Source organism: Abrus precatorius, unplaced genomic scaffold, assembly GCF_003935025.1.
Source record: "Abrus precatorius isolate BTA unplaced genomic scaffold, Abrus_2018 Scaffold8, whole genome shotgun sequence".
NCBI classification, from domain to species: Eukaryota; Viridiplantae; Streptophyta; class Magnoliopsida; order Fabales; family Fabaceae; genus Abrus; species Abrus precatorius.
Genome location: NW_020874428.1, coordinates 22,104,060 through 22,127,949, shown reverse-complemented (window position 1 = coordinate 22,127,949; position 23,890 = coordinate 22,104,060). Strand labels below are relative to the sequence as shown.

General features: G+C 30.5%; 3 protein-coding genes and 1 non-coding gene across 4 annotated transcripts; 2 read left to right on the top strand and 2 right to left on the bottom strand.

The window, feature by feature from the left end:
- The first annotated feature begins 3,592 nt into the window (after nt 1–3,592).
- LOC113846863 (transmembrane protein 56-B-like) lies at nt 3,593–7,511 on the top strand. The gene is made up of 9 exons (XM_027475570.1): nt 3,593–3,671; nt 3,750–3,866; nt 4,725–4,813; nt 4,904–5,045; nt 5,388–5,462; nt 5,836–5,957; nt 6,036–6,111; nt 7,021–7,080; nt 7,185–7,511. Exons 1-9 carry the CDS (start codon nt 3,627–3,629, stop codon nt 7,317–7,319), a joined length of 861 nt encoding a protein of 286 aa, XP_027331371.1. The 5' UTR covers nt 3,593–3,626; the 3' UTR covers nt 7,320–7,511.
- Nucleotides 7,512–8,972: 1,461 nt separating this feature from the next.
- On the top strand, nt 8,973–11,524 carry LOC113847622 (calcium uniporter protein 5, mitochondrial-like). Its single transcript, XM_027476842.1, has 2 exons — nt 8,973–10,046; nt 10,751–11,524. Exons 1-2 carry the CDS (start codon nt 9,507–9,509, stop codon nt 11,234–11,236), a joined length of 1,026 nt encoding a protein of 341 aa, XP_027332643.1. The 5' UTR covers nt 8,973–9,506; the 3' UTR covers nt 11,237–11,524.
- A 55-nt stretch (nt 11,525–11,579) lies between these two features.
- On the bottom strand, nt 11,580–11,652 carry TRNAF-GAA. Its single transcript has one exon. It is a non-coding gene; the product is annotated as a tRNA-Phe (tRNA).
- Nucleotides 11,653–11,773: 121 nt separating this feature from the next.
- On the bottom strand, nt 11,774–15,223 carry LOC113847203 (cytochrome P450 714C2-like). Its single transcript, XM_027476156.1, has 5 exons — nt 14,435–15,223; nt 13,831–14,057; nt 13,477–13,724; nt 12,962–13,316; nt 11,774–12,567 (listed from the first exon to the last, which is right to left on the bottom strand). The coding sequence occupies exons 1-5, from the start codon at nt 14,742–14,744 to the stop codon at nt 12,142–12,144; spliced, it is 1,566 nt and encodes a 521-aa protein (XP_027331957.1). The 5' UTR covers nt 14,745–15,223; the 3' UTR covers nt 11,774–12,141.
- Nucleotides 15,224–23,890: the final 8,667 nt, after the last annotated feature.

Below are 23,890 nucleotides of genomic sequence, written 5' to 3'. Positions count from 1 at the left end.
TTATCGTTAGCATCTTTTATACATAACAGAAAAATCAAGGATTTTTTTCTATTATGGCAAAGGAAATAGAAGAAGAGTTAATGGACATGATTCATTAATTCCCCTCCCCCCCTTTCTATGATGCATCTTTTATTAGGGTAAAGGGGAGGAGTTGACTCAATTTTATGGATGTAATCCCATTGCAAATTTTCTTTAATATTATGATCTTTCTTAACTTTACATGGTAATATATATTTAATGAAAATCAAGAGACACATGGGTACAAAATTAAAACATAACTTACTATATATGTATACACTTTAGATGAAATTGTGAGAATTAACTTTTATAATGATTATGAAAGTTGGGGACCATGATTCTCTCTCGTTTTGGCGCAAATTGGACGATCCAGTCAAATAAAATTTTGCATTTTTGCTTATACGAAAATGTAAAATCAACGTGACAGGACGTCTAGTTACTGGAGAAAATTTAAGTCCGAAAATTGATCCAGTTAGTAATCGTTGGATTCATACCTAATATTCATATCTCACAAGGATATGAGTTTAAATTTTACTCTTGAAGTGAAAATTTTATCGACCAGAAACAAAATTAAGACTCAATTCACCTAATTTTTTTAATAAAAAAATAAAATTTAAATATTTTTTATTTAAATATCATTTAATAGTCTCAGTCTTATTTATTAGTTATACATACTATTAAAATCAGTTTATTTTTTTAATTTTTTTTATTAATTTTAATCTTTAGAATTTTATTAGTTGAGAAATTTTTATTAATTTAATAGTCTCTAGGGCTGCATCTTGCTTAACCCTAAGACCAACCAGTTTTAACTCCAGCTCAGCAATTTCTTCATGACCACCTTTCTATTACCGAAGCTAATATATTTGCTGGATTAAATAATTAATTCTTTTTTATTCTACAACTAGTTTAAAAAATATAAAGAAAAAAGCATGTTAAATAATTGAATTTGATTTGGATTCAAATTTTTTTATCAATCATTTTTAAGATTTTATCTATAACTATTTTTTTGGGATAAATTTATCTTTATTACTAATACTTATTTTAATATGATATTAAATTCGGATTTAACAACCTTATAATTTATTATTATTATTTTATATAACAAAATATTTGTTATCGTTGTTTAACTATGAGCATTTGTTTGGCACTATAAGATACAAACACTTATTTTTAAATAAATTAAAAAATAATTATTATAATTTGAATAAAATTTTATTAGTGTGGTAAATAAAATGTATACTTATAGAGTTATGTTAAAATAATTTAATAAATTATAAATAACTCTAATTTCAATTATTACTGCATAAAATTAGAGAAATCAAATCCAAGATTTTTTACATTATTAAGATAAAACAATATTTCTTTTTTAAATAAATTGAATTTAAAATAATATTTTTAACATGTAAAATTTGATATATTATATCAATATAAATAATGCATCTTGATTTCAATAATTTGTTTTCATAAAATTATTTATTAATTTAGTAACAGTATCTCTTTCATATATTATTAGTAAATTCTATAAAATATAAAGAAGTTTTACTTTCAATAAGATGTCATTCTATCACTTTATCTATGGAATTTTAGTTTTTTTTAAATTATTATTTTACTCTTCAAATTAGTCAATTTTTTTGTTTTTGTTTTTAGAAAATAGTAGCAATACAACTTTATTAAAAAAAAATTAAATCATGAAAAAAATTTGTTGAAATGGTTAAAGATTAAGTTAATTCTGAATTTAGAATTTGAATATAAAATTCAAATTGACAATGAAAATTATATTTCTCTACAAAGAAGTCATATTTTTTTTATAGATAAATTATATTTTTTGAATGATAAATTATATCTTTTTAAATTTTACACTTTATATAAAAAGTCTTAGAGACTTAATATTGAACACTTGACCAATCTCTCTTTTCATCACTTTTTCTCTTTCTTTATCAAAGAGTTGTGCTTCCATAAGAGTAGATTAGCTATTGCTTTCCTCTTTTTCTTGTAACGTATATAAAGCTTACCTATTGCTTTCCTCTTTTATAACAATGGGTAATTAAATATTTTTGCCATTAGGTTGATGTAGATTCTTGTAATACAACTCTTCTTAAACCCTATTTTATCATTTTCTTTTTATGATTATTAGGGTAACATATAGATAAAAATACTATCATTGTTGCATAATCATTGGATATGGGTAACAATTGATTAGATGAGAGTCTGAAGTGTTACTTGAGAATATACTTATCTGTTAGTTGAAAATTTTTGAAGAAGTTTAAAATCTGCAATATTTAATTATACATACCAAACACTAGTGAATTGCATGACTTACTAACTAGTTAGTGTAAAAATAAAGTCTTAAACTCTTACACTAATTTCTTGTATCTGATTTTTTATTATTTAAGGCACAATAATTATTAAATACAAATTTAAATACATAATAAATAGAAAAAAATTGTTTAAAGAATTAATGTTATCACAAATTAGAAGTTAATCTAGATTACAGATTAAAATAATTTCAAGATTTCTAAAAATATAAATATATTTAGTCAAATGCATTTTAGGTAAGGGTTTATACGAGGGTGAAACGGAAAAAATTGGTTCAATTTTAAATATGAGAATTATAAACTAAACCAAAACTCATAAAAGTGAGTGTTATTATTATTATTATTATTATTAATGATTTATTCAGTTTTTTTTATCTGTTCAACAATTTAGAATTATTTGTATTGATTTTTGGATATTTTTAAATGGAAGGAGTATGAAAGGGAAATGCTAACTAGGATACCGATTAATGAATGACTAGTATTTTTTTTATTCAAAAAAGGTTATTAATACATTTTTTTATGATTTCTAATTAATTTTTTTATTACTTTTTTGTATATGTTCTTAGAACATTGATTAATAAGATTATTATAACAATTATATATTTTTCAATTTAGTTTATTTATTTTAAAATGTAGTAGAATATTTTTAAACAATGGGAATGTTTGAGATGCAGAGTATTTTCTCATTATTTGAAGTTATTTTTCTTTAGAATCATGTTTTATGAGAGTAATACTTTTTCTTATAACTTTTTAAATGAATTTAGCATTGATGTGATACATCAAATTTAACATATTTAATAATGCAAAATCTCAACACAAAAGATTAATGAAAATAATTTTATTGGCATGACTAAAATATTTTTACCTTCATGAAAATTTCAAATTATCACTCCTCTTATATTGGAATATTTAAAAAAATATATAGTTAAAATATTTTAATTTCTTGAAAATATATTTTAAAACATTTATACTAAATATAAAAACTAAGCATTTTCATGATTCTAATTTTTAAAAAAAAATCTCCTTACCAAACACTCAACAAAAACCCCTAAAAGTCTATAACGAGGAAACACTCAGCAAAATGTTGCTTTACGTTTGTCCCCCCCGAATGCTATTCCTTGTGGTGGAAATTGTTTGCTTTCCAAGAAATCTGGTCAACTGGGGTATGAGAAATGGGTGGCCATGATGTGATTATGTTATGGTAGAAAAAGTCACATAAATGAAGTTTCCCCTTTCAAGAAACGACACAATAAATAATTGCAATTTATAGATTATTATCGACAAGTTTTATAGATGTTAGTTCTTTTGTTGAGAGCAGAGTCTTCCAACATCATTACTGTATACCTTCATAGACTTTGAACTCAGCCATCATGTCTTCTATGCAGTTTGGTTTGACACAGAAAATTTGAACAACAGGACTTGATGGATTTTGCTTCTTCTTTTGGTTCATTCTCCTCTTATGACTATGCTATTCCAAGCAAAGAAATTCTATGGCTAGCATCTATCTTCTCAGGCATAACCTTATGTGTTCTTGTAAGTAAACTCAGCTTTTCATTAGTTGGATGTGAGTTCTATTTATGTTGCTTCTTAAGGTTTGATAATATGTATGTCTGTAACTCCTTGCAAACCACAAATAGGAGCTCGAAGCCTTATGCTTTTCGGGTGAGGACTGTGTGGTTGTGCATTTTTAACATGAAGTTGTTGGATAAAGGCTTGGTTTTGGATGTGGGGTCAATGTTTGGAGTTCGGGAAAAAATGTTTCTTTTAATTGCTCTATTGGCAGGGTTCCTTGTTGTTTAATTGTTTTTCTTCAGAAGTAATGATGCCACCATTATTTTAACGTCCAAAGAAAATTTTAATGCTTTACTAATTGAGAAGAAATTTGTATGTCATGAATAAGCTGTTAACATGTAATGACTGAGATTAAATGCGTTTTTATTAAAAATAATGTATTTATTACGTCAAGAATATAAAAGTGTAATAAATATTATTTTTAAATACTTACAAGCTGGAATTAACAAAACTGTATAACAATTGAAGATGATATTTAGCATCTTTGTTTAGTGCTTTGCACTACATACATTCGAATTTTTTCTATGTACTTCAAATGGGTGAGTTTATATTCCTTCATGGCTTGCATGGATGTCAGTTTTTGTAACTTCAGATCCTGAAAACTTCACTCTTGGTTTTCTGAAAGGGTAATTTCAGATTGGTTAACTTTTAGGTTTAATTGATGAATGCAGTTTCGGGTTTTTCCCTTTCCAGTTTGTTCTTTTTGTCAAATATATGATCTTCTTTTTCTGAAGGGGGATAATTCTGAAGAAGTGTATTCATATTAAAGAACTTTTTATTAGCAATTTTAAATTTTGACCCTTTTGTTCCGTCTTGAAGGTTTATTCATCAAGTGCTATTTTGAGTTCTTTGTTGTTCAAGGGATATGGGAAATTGAGTAGTGCAGAGAAAATTGAATGGAATAACCGGTAAAATGACTTTGGACAATCATTCCTAGTTTTCATTATTACATAAATTATTTTTTTTTGTTCTAAGTATTAACATATTTTGTAATGCAGGGGATTCTCTACATTTCACGCTCTTCTTGTATCATCTGCATCTTTCTACCTCCTGGTCTTATCAGATTTCTTCAATGAGAATTCACATGATGGTTTATTAGTTATTAATAGATCATCAACTTTATCAAATACAGTGTTGGGGGTGAGTTGATGAAGATATTAGCAAAATTTGGTTGTTGGTCTCATAGCATAGTTTGACTTGCAGTTTTCATAGAAAAGTTTGACTTGTTTTTATCAATTTTCATGTCTTGTTAATCTCATGGCTAATTGAAATCTTATTAGCAACGCTATTTTCAAGCATTATTGAGATTTTGTTTGTCCCTCTCTATTTGTAATTTATTTATGATTTTATTACCCTCAACTTTTGAACTGTTTTCAAGTATCTAAAAATAACATTTATTATGTTTTAAGTTGAGGTTAACATTTTCTATTTGTTTATGACAGTTGGCTCACTTGTTTGGTTTCTTTATACTTGCTTGTACAGATTTCTGTTGGTTATTTTCTAACAGATCTGGCGATGATTCTTTGGCATTTTCCAAATTTAGGGGGTCTGGAGTATGTAAGTAGATATGAGCTTTTTTGTTATTTTTTTTATTACTAACACATTAAAAATATTATCAATGTGTTACACGATACTATTTTTTTACTGGTTTTGTTAACATTAACACATAGGGTTGATTTTGAGCATTTTAAAGCAGAAAGATTTAGTAGAAAGAAAATATTTATTATATTAGAAATACTAAATTATAATAAATGCTTCGTTTCCTAATAAAATCTTTGCTATTCTTATTGTTCAAAATCAGCCTAATATTAACATTTTCCATTTTTTTTTTATCTTGTGCTTATCTTTTTACTTTCATTCATATGATGAATTCATTATTAAAGTTATATGATTTATAAGTGGTAAACCTACTTCATCAAATTACATTTAGGTTCTGCACCACGGGCTATCCATAGGTTCTATTTTAGTATCTCTGCTAAGTGGTCAAGTTCAGATCTACATACTTATGGTTCTTTTCTCTGAGTGCACCACTCCTTTTGTAAATCTAAGATGGTAAATCTGTTGTTCAGAAATCCATTTACCTTCATGTATTTTTGTCAACATTACTTATTACATTAATTACATATATAGGTACTTGGATATTGCTGGTTTTAAGAGCTCCAAACTTTACATTTGGAATGGCATTGCATTGTTTATCGGTTGGCTGGTACTGTCTAACATACTCTTGACCTCAACTTTAATTCCTCTGTATTGAAATTTGAAAATGCCATGTATAATAAGTAATGTAATGACCGGAATGAATTGCTTATAATCAATCATGTATGGTTTCTATTTTGGTGCTTTCATTTTTTTAATTTTGAGCCATAATAGGGCAATAGGCACAAATTAGAAAGCAATTGGGGGGGGGGACAGAGTTCTGACTTGCGTCTCTTTAGAAAAACTTAGGAATAGCTTGTAGAAATTTTTTTATAACTATCATAAGTTATTTCAATTATGTTATTGTTATAGCTTATTAAAATAAGTTATTTTAAGTTTATTTTAATAAATTTTATTGGTAAATTTATGACATAGGCTATTGTTGAAAAACTTATTAATAAGCCCTTATTTAAGTACTATTTCCAAACGCACCGTAAATAAAAAATTTGTATTGCATGTATCATTTATGTGCATGAATCTTTATGAATTATGATGACACTTTCCTCCTCATGCTTTATTAAATATTGAAAATATTACAAGTGGGTACCTTAGTTGAGTTTTAGAAGGCTTCTACAAGAACAAACATCACTGAATTAGTTGGTTAATATGCTGTATAGAATATGATGATGATAATTTAGGTAAGTCAGTGTCATCCAACTAAAACATGACACTTTAGATGCTGAAACTATTTGTTTTTTTAACAGCAGATGGAGAAACTTAGTCTTATGATGTACAATAGATGTAAGCAAGGTGTCAAACTTTGTGGTGACTTTTGATGTTTCTCAGTTCCAGTGGTTGTAATGGAACTACTTTTCTTGGTAGTTCCAGGTACAGATCTTAATATGCTTTATGTGAAGAGCAATATCATTTTTTAACCCCTTATACTTTCTATGTTTAAATATTATCTGTGGTGTGGCAGTTTGCAAGGGTTTTCCTGTTCGTGTTCATTTTTTTTCACATGGGGACCCATTTTGATGAGGTTAGCATGTGCTCTCTGATTCCCTCTCACCTAAGTCTTCACATTTTCCTTCCATGTTTGTGTCATATTGCCACTGAATCAAAACTTGATTTTGTTGATTTCAGGTTAAGGAAGCCTTTCTTTTAGGATTTTACATCTTGCTTGCGGTGCCTTCTGTGTTGGCAGTGATGAACATGTTTTGGTTCTGGAGGATTACCAAGGGTTTGGTTAAAGCTCTTACAAAAGCAAAACACAGTTAGTGAGCCTGGTGCATCTGTACTGCTATACTCCATGTACGCATACATAAAGCATGGTAGGTTTCACATTAGATTTATATTTATTTTAAGGCTATTAGTTGTAGTTTTTGTAGTAAATTTACATTCACAAATTTTTTAACATTTTTTCAAACATACTATGAGATGGCCATTAATTGTTTTATAGTAGAGCTACAATCACCATTAAATTTTAACTTGTAAATTTTACATATGATGTATATTTTCAATTTTGAATTACTTCATTGAATATGCTTTTTAGTGACAAAATATGATCTTAATCACTTTTTTCTGACAAACAAGATCTAAAGCTGTCTAAAGAAAAATAAAATTAAACAAGATGAAAGCAAATATAGGTTCTTCCAATCTTTACTGGTCAGTTGGTAAACTATAAAAAGATCTAGGGGTTTATCCAAGGGAAAATTATGCACAAGAATTGTTCATGGTCATGTTTAAAGAAAATATTATAAAGTAATTTTTTCAATTACATGGTATTTCACTTAACAACATAGATATTTATACACTTGTTTATATTTCTTTTACCCCATTTTTTTTTCTATCACATCACATTTCTTATCACATCTCTCATTTTTTTATCACTTTCTTTTTCATTTTTATACTCTGAAAATGGGGTGTACAACAATGATTATCTTTCACTTGAATCCTTATTCAGTTTAATGATAGATTGAATTGGTTTTATAAAAATTAACACTAAACTATTGAATATAGTTAAAATGTATAAGTAAATAAATCTAATTTATATGTTTTTATTCAATTTATAATTTCATAAAAAATGTGAAGATTGATTCTATAACTTTAATATAGTTAAGCTAAATTTACATCTCAAGGACGATCAAAATTGGACAAGTGATTTACAGAAACATTTCTTTTAATTTAGTCTTGGTTATTGACATATTTAAACAATTGATGATTCTCTATCAAATCATTATATAGTTTTTAACTACAAATATATAAATTATGGAAAATATTCTATTAATATCTAAAATAAAAAAATATATTTTTATTAGAAATATTTTCTCTTAAAATATATCTATAGAAAAAACATAATAAAACCAAAAAAAAAATGAAAATCATATACAATATCAAGCTTTAAATTTTCAAATAATAGAACTCATAAATTATACTGAGAGAGCATCGCGTTTATGGCAAGTAATTTATAAAACTCGAACCCTAAAGATGAACGTTGCAGCGTGGAATCCAACTTTGGTTTTGGCACACTGCACCTGTCGGGAATTTGAACATTAACTTTTTGGGGGCAACACAATACAGAAATTTTTAACTATTTGAGCATCAACTTTGCTTAAGCGGTGGTCTCTGACTCCCTGCCTGTCTGAAAAATAATATAAATGCTGTAAAGATTGATTTATTAAAATATAAAAAATATATTTATTTTCATAACTTTTAATATATTTTAACGTTATTTTTAATAAGAAATATTATCTATTAATTTTTTAGATAAAATTTTTAAAGTATTGATTAAAAAATCCTATAACAATTTATATCATTAATTTTATTAAAAAAATTAAGGATATATAAAAATTATTTTTATGAATTCAAATGAAAAATATCTATAAATCCTTTGAAACACGTCGTGAAGAAGTAAAACCAAGCATGATTTCTTGGTTTCTTTTTCAAGGGCAACAATGAAAGGGGGAAAACCAAGTACATATCGTGTTAGTTCGTAGTTTCCAAGACAAAGGACATGCCTCCGTTAAAAAGCGTTAACTAGGAAGGACAATAGTGTTGGCTATTCACACGGGAATGTGATGGAACGGATCACTATCCACTCGTGGTTGATAGCATTGTAGCTTCGTCAACGTTTACCTTCCCTTCTCCCATTACTTCACACGCTTTGCCTTCGCTTTCCCAATTTAGTTTTTGCTCTCTCTCTCCGTTGTCTTTGCCTCTCTTTCCTCGTTTCCTCTTTTATTTTAATATTTAGTAACAATAAATGCACACGTTTCGTTTTTCTTCAAAACCTGCTAGCTTTCTGCATCAGTCTCCATGACTCAAGGTTCTTGAAGTTACCTGAGGGGAAAGGAAAGATGGGTAGTGGTTACATTGGATTTTCACGGTGATAGCAATAGTGGGTAGTGTTTGTTTCGGGTGGTTTTTGTGCGTAACAGATTAAATTTTTAGTTTTGGGTTTTCAAAATGTGGAGTAGATGGAGATGTGTTGGATCATTGAGGCAAAGGGTATCTGGTGTTTTCAATGGAAGCCATGGTTGTGGCGGAAAAGTTCAACCTTTTGATCCTTTTTTGTTGGGTTTGAGGGATTTTGCAATGGAGTGTGGTGCAAGGAGAAAAGGAGTGGCATCTTTATCAGTTTTTTGGTTGAATCAGATGAAGAGGGGTGTGTCTTCCTCAACTTGGGTTTCATCCCCTAATGATGTTAGTTCCAATTCATGTGGGAATGGTGGTGTCAGCAATGGGAATGGGAATGGGAAGGGAACAGAAAACTCTATATCCTTCTCTGAAGCTAAGAAGCTTATGAGATTGGTGAATGTGGAATCGCTGAAGGTGAAGCTTGGTATGGATGGGAAAGAGGTTATTCCCTTCTGTGAACTTCTTGAAGCGTGTGAGAGCATGGGTGTTGCAAGAAATTCTGAGGAGGCTATAGCATTTGCCAAGGTTCTTGATGAGGCTGGGGTTATTCTTCTTTTCCGGGATAAGGTTTATCTTCATCCTGATAAGGTGCGTGGTATCTGTTTGACTTGTTTCTCTATGCTTTGCTTGGCATAAAAGAAGAATTTGCTATTGTGGGGCTCACTTGAAGCATGATAAGATCAAGAAGGTCTATTATCCATTCATTAGCCCCTTTCATGGTCCCCTAGCTTTTAAGGCTATGTTTTGGAGTTTTTAATGCTGCGTTGCCACTTGCTACATCCCTTTTTGCTGCATTAATGATATACAGTAACACATAATTTCAAACATGTTCATTATTACGGGTTGAATTTCATTCTTAATTTAATAAATTTCACTCATGATTTAATAAATTTTATTCAATAAACAATAACGTGTTAAAAAGAAAGTCTTCTTAATTAAGAGTAATTGTCTCAATGAAAAGGACACGGCATGGATTGTGAGTACTGTTCATCTACAACTTCACTTTTTAAAGTCGTTCATCTCTTTAAATCATAGCTCACGCATCTAAGTCAAAGAAGACACACGTATTTGTAGTCTAGAAACACGTTCTAGACTTCATTCTTATTAGCTATTTGCATCACAATAATTAGATAAATTGTAACATTTTATCATGTATATTATGACTCCTGCTCATGATTAAACACATCATTTCTTTCTTTTTTGATGCAGGTTTTGTGTCTTACATTAATTCCATACCTTGTTATACAATTTAAAGCTTGTTGATTTCTTTTGTGTTGTATGGTCAACATTAGGTGGTGGATCTGGTTAGAAGAGCAGTTCCACTGGCATTAACGGCTGAGAATGATCCTATGAGGGGTGAGTTAAAGATGCTGCAAGAGAAGAAGGAAGAAATCGATGTGTTGGCGCATAAGCAGGTGCGGCGCATCCTTTGGTCTGGACTAGGATTTGGTTTGGTTACTGTTGGACTATTCTTCAGGTTAACATTCTGGGAATTCTCATGGGATGTAATGGAACCTATTGCATTCTTTACCACAACCACTGGCTTAGTCATAGGCTATGCCTACTTCTTATTCACTTCAAGAGACCCTACTTACCAAGACTTCATGAAGAGGCTCTTTCTTTCAAGACAAAGGAAGCTTCACAAGAGGTACAAATTTGATGTGGACAGATTCAAGGAGCTTCAATGCAAGTGCAAGACACCTTTAGATGCCAGAACCATTTTGAAAAATCGCATAGGGGTGGAATTGGATTTGGAAGATGCTTTACACAGAGATTAATTAACATTTTTTTTTCAGGTGATTTTATAATTTTTACATTAAAACAAAAAAAAGAAAACTCTTACATTTAACTTCGTTCTCCTCTGTTTTCATGTTGGTGGGGTGAAGCTTATTCTAACATTTGTTCTGGCTAGTGAGTCATCAATGTTCTCTTCATATACATTTTTACATGCCAAAAAGATTATTTTTTCTTCCATTTGATTGCACAATGTATTTTATTTGTGAAAAAGTTTGTAATCCAAATTTGTTACAGAAGAGAAGAAACGTGTGTAGGAGGAGATTAACTTTTCAATTGATTAATTAACATATGTAAAATGCAGCTCATAAATTGAAACGCAAAATATGCGGTGAGCGTGGATCGAACACGCGACCTTCAGATCTTCAGTCTGACGCTCTCCCAACTGAGCTATCCCCGCATCCCGTTTTATTGCCAATAATATATTTCCACAATCTGCATTGACGATTCAGTAAATTTACAAACAGGTTGAATATGAAAGACCATATTCGACTTTTAATTCGCAAGACAAAAATTTGTTTCAATCATTATACTACTTTCGTTAGTCTTTTGAACTTCTTAATATTGCATTATTTATTTCACAACTTACAATTAAGGGTTAATTTCTTAACTTCAAGCTAAGTCATCATTTTTTTTGTCATTCAAACCGTATAAGGAATGAGAACAAAGACTCTTCATTTGGATTTATACCAACGATGCAACCCATGACGAAATATCCCTCTACAAGTCTTTAAGAGTGGGGTTAAAAAATAAACAACATTATGAAGTTGAAGTTCCTTCAAATACTTTTTGTTGCACAAGTCTTGAAATAAGCACATCCATCACATAATCTTCTAATAAATGAGAATGATTCATTGAACTAATTAATATTCTCTTCTCCAGGAACAGATCATAGTTTTTTTACCAGCAAATGTACTCCATGTTCAGGCTCTATCAAGGGCCTAAGTATAGGAGAATGAATGTATTTAGGAGAGAGGCAGAAAAAGAATTTGGACAAAATCCGAGATAACATCATCTTAAGTTCAATCATGGCCAAGTCCCTTCCAAGACACACTCTTGGTCCTATCCCAAAGGGCATGTACAAATGTGGCATCTTACAAGCACCTGTGATCCCATTGGCAAACCTTTCAGGGTTGAATTTGTAGGCATCATGTCCCCACACATTAGGATTTGTCTGTGCGATCAAAACCATTATCCAAATGTTAACACCCTTTGGGACATGAATGTTCCCAAACTTCATATCCTTGAAAGCTTCCCTTGACATCACAGCTACAGGGGGATATAGACGCAATGATTCATGAATAACCGTTGACAGCTGCCAAAACGAGTGCAAGTTAATCATTGTCATCATACATAAACTGCATACTTAATTATGTCTCTGTCTCTCAAAATATATTACATTTTGATTTTGGTCTTATAAGTTTTTTTTTTTTTTTTTTAATTCCTACACTGTAAAAATATTAGTTTGACTCTCTGGTTTGACATGTAACATCAAAATTGACACATGGTAATATTTAAATTAACCATATCATCATTGATCAATAATTATGAACTAAAATCAATAATATTAGAAAATTGTAAATAATAAAACAAATCAATTAATAGACCAAAATCAAAATTAATATATTTTGAAAATAAAAACATTTAACTCAAATTATAGAGTTAGAAACTGTAGTACGTAATATGCCACGTAATGATCCAATCCATACCTGCTTCATCTTATGAAGCATACCATAATCTGGGATTTTACCCTCACAAATTTCCAGTGCTTCAGCACGAACACGATTTTGCCACTCTTGATTTGAGGCCAGTAACATGAGGCACCATGTAGCAACAACTGCAGTGGTCTCATATCCTGCCAGGTATATATTCTTGCAGTTATCAACAATGAAGCGTTCAGTGGCCTCCTGAGATAGATCCCTGTTCTCAGCACCCTCAAGAATCATTTGCAGTAGGTCATTCTCATTAGCAGTTTCCTTTCTCTTCTTCACCACTTGTAGTATACAATTTTTCACCTCTTTTTCTAATGCCCATGATTCTTTATTGCTCTTCGTTGGAATATATCTATAAGAGGCACGTTAAGGATAAATCATTAATTTACAACAACAAAAGTTTTATCACAGAGGTTAACTGCACGGATCATATAATATTATTGGACAAAAAACATTAAATTGACAAATGAAAAAAAGGAAAATAACAGATCTTTTGCTGGGATGTTTTATACCTCATGCCTGGGATCCCAGAGGAAAAGTTTTTCTTGGACATGATCTCTTGGAGAGCTGCGAGTTTTGAGAAAATTTCTTTTCCTTCTGAATAATTGCTTCCAAAGCATGCTTTTGAAATAACATCACCAGAGAATCTTCTTATGCCGTCATCAATTTTTATATCTGCAGTTCCACCTTCTGAATCTATTCTACTGCTCCACATATTTAGCAGAGAAATAGTAGGCTCACTAATTATGCTCATCATTCCCTTTCAAGAACATATATAAAAAAACATATTGCAAGTTATGAGGCTAATATAATTAATTATTCATGTAAGTACCAAAAAGTGCAAGATTGGAAGTTAAAAATGATACCTTAACCTTCTCCATGTATAGTTCTGGAGCTATGATCTTCCTTTGATTGGCCCATATAGTCCCATTTGAAGATATAACTCCATGACCAAGCAACGGCCCTTTTTCTTTCCGCTGATATTCAGGCTTCCCCAAGTCCAATGACGTGCATGTGGTGATATCTCTCACTATGTCAGGTTGTTCCAGATACAATATTTGTGTGTTTCCAAGGGAAAACATAAACACTTGACCTGTTTCAACAAAATATTAGAAGCATAGTATACAATTCTCAAATCAGTCATAGACTCAAAATCATTAGGCTATTTTATCAAAAGGGTTATTTAGTTCACTTGCAAGCAAAATGAAAGAAAACAAAAAGTTCAAGGCCATATAAAAAAATGTTACAGGTGATGTTGAGAGTCAAGGGCAACATGACATGATTCACAGGTTGATGAATAAACACACAAATTTCAAGAGGGTAAAGTTTGACGTCGAAGTCTTGCCGAAAATTGCTTGTATTGAAGTCTATACATGTATCTACTGTGTTGTACAAAGTCCATTTTTTGAATTGATTATGATGAAATTGAACAACATGATACAGAAAATTTATATGCTGAACGTAACATACCATATTTCTGCCTCCATTTCTCAAAAAAAGGGAAGAGAATTGAAGCACAGTCATGAGAAGCATGAGGGTCTAGTTCAACGGGAGTCTTTGCAACAGTATGTTGTCTATTTTTCGTTATCTCCCTTATATTTCCAAGTATTAAAGTTGGGGTTGGACCATTGATACCTTGTTTCCGTAGCTTAGATCGAAGTCTCTCTGGCTTCCTCACAAGGGTGTTGTATAACATAAACGATACAGTAAAGCCAATCAACAACACAAGTGAGGTAAAAAACTGGGAATCAAAGTGGATTTGCATGGCCAGAGAACTCATTTTCAGTGTTGTTAAAGATATGACGTGCGTATATTTGTCTCCATACTCGGATTATTTTATTTATAACAAAAAATATCACTATTGACCTGCAAATACGTTAATACTTGTGAGATTGGTGAAGGTGGAATAGCTGAAGGTGAAGCTTGGTATGGATGGGACAGAGGTTATTCCCTTCTGTGAACTTCTTGAAGCGTGTGACAGCATGGGTGTAGCAAGAAATTCTGAGGAGGCTACAGTATCAGCATTTGCCAAGGTTCTTGATGAGGGTGGGTTCATTCTTCTTTTCCGGAATAAGGCTTATCTGCATCCTGATAAGGTGGGTGGTATCTGCTTGACTTGTTTCTCTATGCTCTGCTTGGCATAAATGAAGAATTTGCTATTGTGGGGCTCACTTGAAGCATGATAAGATCACTAGAGGCTCTTTTGCTGAAATGGGGTGACCGGAGAAATAAATTCTCTAAATAGGTGGTTGCTAAACAAATTTGCTGTCTCTGCACTGCCACCTGTTATAAGTGTTTATTTTTCTTACCGGTGTAAGATCTACTGCCGACACAAATTTTTTTTATTTTTTTTAATTATATGTGTTGTTAAATTTCTTACTAACATCAATAAAAGGTAGACACATTACGTGTCAATAACAAAAAATCTTTTTTAAAAAACTATCAACAACTATAATCGTACACGTAGACTTTTTGTTTAGTGTCTAATAGTTTAAATATAGCTTTTGTGTCGACACTGTTTTAGCTGATATAGGTGTCAGTATTTAATTAGTGTACATGATAGAGTTTCCCCTAGTTTTTCTTCTATGCTTCGTCTTCTTCCGAGACAAAACGCAAAGTACTGTAGATAGTAGAAAAAATATATCATTTTACATGATAGTTTTACTGTTTTAAGAATTTGTAAGATAAAAATGAAGCTATTTTGTATTAAATATTTTTATAATTTTTTGTATGTAAAAAATAAATAATAGAAATATATATTTTGAAATTAGAATTATCTTATATATAATTAAAATATATATTATAATATTTATAATATTTTAGTTTTTTTAGGTAAAATATTTTATTTAAAAGTAAAACTAATGTTTATATTATTTAGTATTGTAAATATTATTATGTTAAAATAACTAAAGCTTTTATATATATAAATATAAATATAAATTAATTGAGAAATGTAAAATAATTAAATTAGATAAATATATAGATTAGAATTACATGTGATTGTCACTAGATTAATAAAATAAAAAAATTATAACAAAATAAAATTGAAATAATAAACAAGTAATATGTTAATTAATAAATTAATATTGATAAAAAAAATCGTAGTTGTTAAATTTGTAAAAATAATAATAAAAATGATTTGTCACGTAATTAAAAAATAGTAAATAATTTAAAGTTCCAAAGTTAAAAAAACAAAATTAGTCATCATTTAATTATAAATTAGATTATTTTGAAAAATTAAAGCGTAAAAAAATAATAATTTAAGTGAAAAAAACATGAATCTATGAAATTAGTAATAAATAAATAAATTTAAATATTTTAATTTAAAATAAAAAATACTGAAAATTAAGTAAAACAAAAATAATTAGTAATTTAGATATTTAAATCTCTTAAAAAGATTGCAGCTATTTATATGAGTTAGATTAATAATAATAAATTTATGTGTTAAAACTATTAATTTAAGTGTAATAAAATATAATAGTTGATTACATTGAAAAAAATGTCACATAAATAAATTTTGTATAATGATATTTTTAATATATAAATTTTTTATAAGTGATTATAAGTAATCATTATTTACATATATGATGTAGAAATACTAATTGTATTAAATTTAGTAAACGAGTTATTTTTGTTAATACAATAATTCATAGAATTTGTTTAATAATAAAATAAAATTATTTTTATTAATTTTTGTTACTTACATTGAGAATATGAAGTTTACAATTTACTTGTTTAAACATATTTCATATGGCATAATCTTAGTCTCACAGTAGTGTGTTAAATCTCAACTTTAAGGATGATTTATTATTGTGCTATCAATCTATTCATATTTCAAAGCATATTTGAGATAAGCATAAATATGCAATTTTGAGAGTGAGGAGATGTCACTTCATACTTGTTGGCATGAAAGAATTGTTCCTCATTTGATACTAGTATGATTTGACAGAGTTACATAATTAACTAGTATTTATTATCATACACATATAAAATTGTGAGGTTTCCACTCTTTGCATCAACTAAAATATATGAAATTAGTCTAAAAAATACATTAGTACTCAAAAGTCTCAATTTTATATGTATCTTTTTTTTTCAACCTCTTGAAAGTAATTCAATGTTTTATCTTAATTATCTTCTTGTTCTCTTCAAATATTATAGCATCATTTCCTTCGTACATTCTTCCATTCCAATATAAAATAACCACAATCCTGATATCAAATAAAAAAATACAAAAAAAAAATTCTTAAAAAAATAAATTAACTACTTAAACAACACTAATAAAAAATATTACATTTATATTTACATTTTTAATATTGTACTTACACTAAATAAATTATCATACCACTACAAATATTTTTACCTTCATAAATTTATAATAATATTAATATTATTATTTAAATCTTAATTGCAAAAATTAAAAAATCAAAACTTCTAACCTTCTCAATTGCATACATTTTAAATTTGGTAAAAATTGAAAAATAAAAGAAATAATGTATTACTTCTTTAACTATAGAGTAAAGGTTTGAGTTACCATGTGCAACACGAAAAAAGTGTCAGAGTCAAAATAGTAAACGCATTATAAAGTGTCATTAGAATTTAGCATACCAACACATAGGTGCCGCGAAAAAGTCAACAAACATACGAGTGTCAGACAACTTTCAACCGATAATTATACCACATAGCAGAAATTTGAGTGAGTGTGGATTATTATTTTGCCGATACTTTATTTTTAAATTATATAAATTTTGTAACGGTATTTCATAAGCCAACATTATCCATGAAAAACAAAACTTAATGTGTGTCAGCAATAAAATTTACGACACTATATCAATTTCACCCAGCAGCGAATTAGTTCGGCAATCAGCATGGAGAAATTATTTCTCCATTCATCCCATTTCAGCAAAAAAGCCCCCACTTGAAGCGTGATAAGATCAATGTCTATTATCCATTCATTACCCCCTTACATCGTCCCCTAGCATAAGGCTATGTTTTGGAGTTTTTAATCTTGCGTTGCCACTTGCTACATCCTTTTTTGCTGCATTAATGATATACAGTAACACATAATTTCAAACATGTTCATTATTACGGGTTGAATTTCATTCTTAATTTAATAAATTTCACTCATGATTTAATAAATTTTATTCAATAAACAATAACGTCTTAAAAAGAAAGTGTTCTTAATTAAGAGTTATTGTCTCAATGACAAGGACACAGCATGGATTGTCAGTACTGTTCATCTACAACTTCACTTTTTAAAGTCGTTCATCTCTTTAAATCATAGCTCACGCATCTAAGTCAAAGAAGACACACGTATTTGTAGTCTAGAAACACGTTCTAGACTTCATTCTAATTAGCTATTTGCACATTAATAGTGTGGCGTTGGATTTAATCAATATGGAGGTGTATGTTATGTAACCGTTTGCAAGCTTGTCTAAACGGTTCTTGTAAACCATTCATCACTGGCCCATGAATTTTATTTATTTCAATTTATTTTCATAATGTATATTTTTTACACAAAAATACTTAACAGTGAGTTCACAGTTCAGTTGTACGTCTATGCTTCAACACCATATATCTTCAGCCTGCAATAAATTCATGAATTATTCCCTTTGGATTAATTCCGTAGCAGGTGGAATAGTGCCTCTCTGTTTAAGAACAGTTTTCCTTGAAATTTGGTTCATGAATACATTCAATGTCGTTAATTGCTAAGCATAGCTATGTTTCAAGACTATGGTTGCCTTTGTATGAAGTGGCAACAGTATATTAAACTAAACTAATGCCACAGTAGGGCTTAATTATTTGACTGCAGAAAATATTTGTCAGCTATGCTTCAATTTTCAGAACTGTGTTCAATGATTCTATCGGATGTGTTTTGCAGCCTACCATTCCTTTGATAGTCCACACCCAGTAAGCATGCCTGGTTAGAATAGAACCTTAGCTGCTGAATTTAATATCTCGTTTGCTGATACAAACCCCTTAAGGAGTTGGTTTTAAAAAATGGGTTTTAATAAGTCTAAAGTTAACAAAATCTTTAAAAAATTACACGATTTACTAACATGGAATTCTGTTGTCTACATCGTGGCTTTGTTCTTACTTGCTGATTAGGTAGCATGGACACTTCAAAATTGTAGTGTGTTGGGTCATACCCTCTTCAAACTCTAAATGGATACTTAACAAACTCCTATGTTGTATAATTTTCATTTTAATTTTAAATTATAAACTTTTATACCAATTTATGTAGGAATATCATAATAATTAGATAAATTGTAACATTTTATCATGTATATTATGACTCCTGCTCATGGTTAAAACACATCATTTCTTCCTTTTGATGCAGGATTTGTGTCTTACATTAATTCTATACCTTGTCATACAATTTAAAGCTTGTTGATTTCTTTTGTGTTGTATGGTCAACATTAGGTGGTGGATCTGGTTAGAAGAGTAGTTCCACTGGCATTAATAGCTGAGAATGATCCTATGAGGGGTGAGTTAAAGATGCTGCAAGAGAAGAAGGAAGAAATTGATGTATTAGCGCATAAGCAGGTACGATTTTATAAAATAATGATAGTTAGTTAAGAGTTAGTTGGTTTCATGCGTTAGTTTCCTTAAATAAAATGTTATTGTTAGAATAAACACCAAACTAAACATTTGTATTTCTCTTTGTATTTTTCTCCCTTCTATCAATAAAAGATTCGGAACCTTTCTTCCTCAAAGTCCCCTCATTCTTGTATGTTCATCACAAGAGTCTTTGTTACTTTTTTGATGAACCCTACTCTCCATAACATAGCTTGTCACATAAAAAATTGCAAGTTCATGTTATGGAGGTCATAGAGGATGAAGATCATGTAGCATTTGAAGAGGCAGATGTTCAAGTGGGGAGTGAGAAGGAGCCTCAGATTTCAGTTAATGCCTTGACAGGTGTGGCTAATTTCATAACCATGAGAGTGACTAGTTACTTGAAGAAGCACCCTTTGCACATTTTGATATATAGTGGAAGCACACATAATTTCTTAGATATCTAGATGGCTAAGCAATTTGGTTGCAGAATTGAGGATAGAGAGCTATTAATGGTGACTATAACGGATGGCAGCAAGCTCACCATTTCTTAAGTAGTAAAAAATTTCACTTGGACTATACAACAAACAACTTTCACTTTTGATGTGTTTTTTATTCCACTTAGGTGTTGTGATCTGGTTTTAGGGGTGCAGTGGTTGGTTACATTGGGTGATGTCACATAGAATTTTGATAAATTGACAATAGAGTTTCGGGTGCAAGTGAAGAAACACGTTTTAAGGAGGGCTTCAGTACAGAAAGTTAAGACAACTAAGAGACAACAGTTAATAAAGGCTTTGAATGGAGGAGTTCACTTCTCTATGTTGCAGTTGTGTGGAGAGGAAGAATGACTACTTCAATCTCTGACTGTTTAAGCGGATCAACCTGCATTGCCTCAGGGAATAAAGCAGCTTCTGGAAGAGTTTGATGATATCATGCAGGATCCTGATCAGTTACCTCCTTTCAGACTTGATCATGATCATAATATTCCATTAATTCAAGGTGCTAACCCAGTAAACAAAAGACCTTACAGATATGCTAAGCCACGGAAGGATGTTATTGATAAATTGGTGCAGGATTATCTTAAAATGGGAGTAATCAAGAATAGCAGCAGCCCTTATGCTAGCCCTGCAGTGCTAGTGGGAAAAAAAAGATGGGTTTTGGAGATTATGTGTGGACTATAGGGAACTTAACAAGAATATCGTGAAGAACAAGTTTTCCATCCCTTTAGTGGATGATCTTCTAGATGAATTGCATGGGTCATCTATTTTTTCTAAGATAGATTTAAGAGCTGGATACAACCACATGAGGATGAATCTGGATGATGTGCATAAAACTGCTTTTAGAACCCATGGAGGTCATTACAAATATGTGGTGATGCCCTTTGGCCTCACAAATGCATCTGCTATATTCCAAGGTCTGATGAATTTGGTGTTTCAACCATTTTTAAGGAAGTTTCTTCTGGTATTCTTTGATGATATTCTCATATATAGTGTCAACATAGAAGACCATGTGAATCATTTCAGACAAGTGCTGCAAACTCTCAGGCATAATTCCTTATTTGCCAGGAAATCTAAATGTTTCTTTGCTATTAGTAAGGTAGAATACTTAGGTCACTTCATTTCTGTGGAAGATGTGTCCACTGATCCAAGGAAAGTGGAAGCTATAAAGAATTGGCCATTGCCTCAAACAATTAAACAGCTTAGAGGGTTTCTGAGCTTGACAGGGTATCATAGGAGGTTTGTGAAGGGATTTGGCTTGGTGGCTAAACCTTTAACTAATCTACTTCATAAAGACAATTTTCTGTGGAATCAAGGAGCGACAAAGTCTTTCCATCATCTCAAGGAATCGTTGAGTAATGCTCCAGTTCTGGCATTACCTGACTTTTCTAAAGTCTTCATAGTGGAAGTTGATGCTTCTAGTTTTGGCATTGGAGCAGTTTTGATGTAGGAACACCATCCTATTGCCTTCATTAGCAGGATGCTGAACCTGCAACAACAATCATTGTCAACCTATGAGAAGGAGCTTCTAGCAATCATATTTGCAGTACAGAGGTGGACACACTACTTGCTAAACAAACATTTTATTATAAGAACTTGCCACTATAATTTGAAATATTTGTTGGACCAGAGGTTGTCAACAATGTTTCAGTAGAAGTGGCTAGTCAAATTAAAGGAATTTGACTTTTCCATTGAGTATAAGCAAGGGAGGGATAACTTTAATAGCAGATGCACCGTCTAGGATTGAGCATGTTGAGTGTAAGGCTATGTCCACACATCAATTGCAATCGGATTTGTTAACTAGGATTCATGAATTATGTGTGAATGATGCGAATGTATAGAAGTTGATTCAGGAGATACAAAACAATCACGCTTCTCATAAATATCATAACTGGCATCAAGGTGAACTTAGAAGAAAAAGGAAATTGGTGGTGGGTAGTGATCCTATCCTAAAGAAAGACATCCTTCAGTGGATACATTCTTTTGCTATGGGTGGTCTTTCGGGTATAAGTGCTACAATGCAAAGGATAAATGCAGTGGTTTATTGGAAGGGTATGACTAATGATGTTAAGCATTTTGTACTGCAATGTGTTATATGCCTACTTCTTATTCACTTCAAGAGACCTTACTTACCAAGACTTCATGAAGAGACTCTTTCTTTCAAAACAAAGGAAACTTCATAAGAGGTACAAATTTGATGTGGACAGATTCAAGGAGCTTCAATGCCAGTGCAAGACACCTTTAGATTGTTAGCAACCGACTTCCGTTTTTGCAATTCCGATTTTAAAGGGATATTATGTTATCACATTGCCTCATTATCTGCATCTATTTTTCCACTCGGAGGTGATTTTACTGGATATTCGGAGTGGGCTCTATGATGGAATAGTCCTATAAATATTTTGCTATCTCATTGTTTTAGGTCAACCTGAATCCGCTCCTCTTTTAGAACATACACACCATCGTGATTGAGTGAATAAGGATTTGGAAATGCAGAAAACTTCAATCGCAGATCAACTTGCAATGGCTGAAGATTCATATTAATCGATCCTTTGACAGGAGTAACTTTCATTTGGTATCAGACCCGTATACCCCTGCCGTGCTTGTTTTGCGTATTCAAAATTTTGTTTTGGGCATAGATGTTGTGTGTTTGATCCCCTTTTAATCAAAATCGAATATGAAAAATTAGTTTCTATGTTTTTGCATCTAAAAACATCCTTTTTCACGTTTAATGGAGATTGAAAATATTAAAAATTTGAAATTCGGTGCACGGGTCGTAACCGAGTGGAGCTAACCCGGCTGGAGGTTGAAGACAACAAAAAACGTAAGCTTTTTGTTTGTTTTGCGTGTTTTTGAGTTTTTGAATGTATAGTTTTCACGTGTAATAGTATTAATCTGTCAAGGATGGCTTAGTGGTAACTAGCATTTGGTCTTCGTATTGTAAAGGGTGAGGGCGCAAGTTCGAAACTCATCGTAGCACTTTTGTTCAAATTTTTTTTGTTCAAATTTTTTTCGCCCCTAATAAAACTAAAACAATTTTGGCCCTATGCAAATTGAAGTGATTGCCATTAAACCAAATCTTTATCTTTGTCATGTATGTGATTCTGAAAATTTTATATATATATATATATATATATATATATATATCTTTACTTATAACTAGCATGATGTTATTAAATTTTTATGCTTAATTCCTTGATATTAATACTAATATCTACCCCTTTAGAGAGAGAGAAAACTAATGTTTGGTGATGAATATAATTTTAATAAATTAAAGAGTAGCCACAACACCTTTGATTAATTAAAATTATATATATAGTTTTCAAATCACATTGAAAAATATTAATTGTAATTGATTATATATAATGTGATGAAATTTACTCACAGGAATTTTATTGCATGTATATGATTAATTAGGATAAAATATTAGTTTATATTTCTTAATTTACCCATAGGAATTAAGAAAAAAAACATAATTTGATAGTTTTGTCATAATGATATATAATGAGTCTAATTGAATAAGACTTTAGCTCACAGACAAGTTTTATGTCACTAGATTCATGAATTAAAGTATGTTTGCATTGATAAAACGTGATATTTGTTTTATCCTCAAATTATGATGATAAGCATGTGGTATTTTAAACTTTGCAGTTTCTCAATCTGTGAATATTTTTTATATTAAATGTGGTATTCTCGAGTTAAGAGGTGACAACTATAAGATCTGGAAGGAGAGAGTTTTTCTTCATTTGGATGGATGGACATTGATTATGCTATTATGAAGGACGAACCACCGACAATTACTAAGACCAGCACTCCAGATGCAGTTGATCTTTATGAAAAGTGGGAGATGTCTAATAGTCTTTCCATGACCTTCATA

What these genes read in the sequence shown, in the direction of transcription:
- LOC113847203 (XM_027476156.1), bottom strand. Translation starts at nt 14,744, where the DNA reads ATGAGTTCTCTGGCCATGCAAATCCACTTTGATTCCCAGTTTTTTACC. An exon ending in GAAATGGAGGCAGAAATATG is followed by an intron (nt 14,058 to 14,434) that starts GTATGTTACGTT and finishes TTGTTGAAACAG; the next exon opens with GTCAAGTGTTTATGTTTTCC. An exon ending in TGCTTCATAAGATGAAGCAG is followed by an intron (nt 12,568 to 12,961) that starts GTATGGATTGGA and finishes TCGTTTTGGCAG; the next exon opens with CTGTCAACGGTTATTCATGA.
- LOC113847622 (XM_027476842.1), top strand. Translation starts at nt 9,507, where the DNA reads ATGTGGAGTAGATGGAGATGTGTTGGATCATTGAGGCAAAGGGTATCT. An exon ending in TTTATCTTCATCCTGATAAG is followed by an intron (nt 10,047 to 10,750) that starts GTGCGTGGTATC and finishes GGTCAACATTAG; the next exon opens with GTGGTGGATCTGGTTAGAAG.
- LOC113846863 (XM_027475570.1), top strand. Translation starts at nt 3,627, where the DNA reads ATGTTAGTTCTTTTGTTGAGAGCAGAGTCTTCCAACATCATTACT. An exon ending in CCTTTTGTAAATCTAAGATG is followed by an intron (nt 5,958 to 6,035) that starts GTAAATCTGTTG and finishes TTACATATATAG; the next exon opens with GTACTTGGATATTGCTGGTT. An exon ending in TGGGGACCCATTTTGATGAG is followed by an intron (nt 7,081 to 7,184) that starts GTTAGCATGTGC and finishes TGTTGATTTCAG; the next exon opens with GTTAAGGAAGCCTTTCTTTT.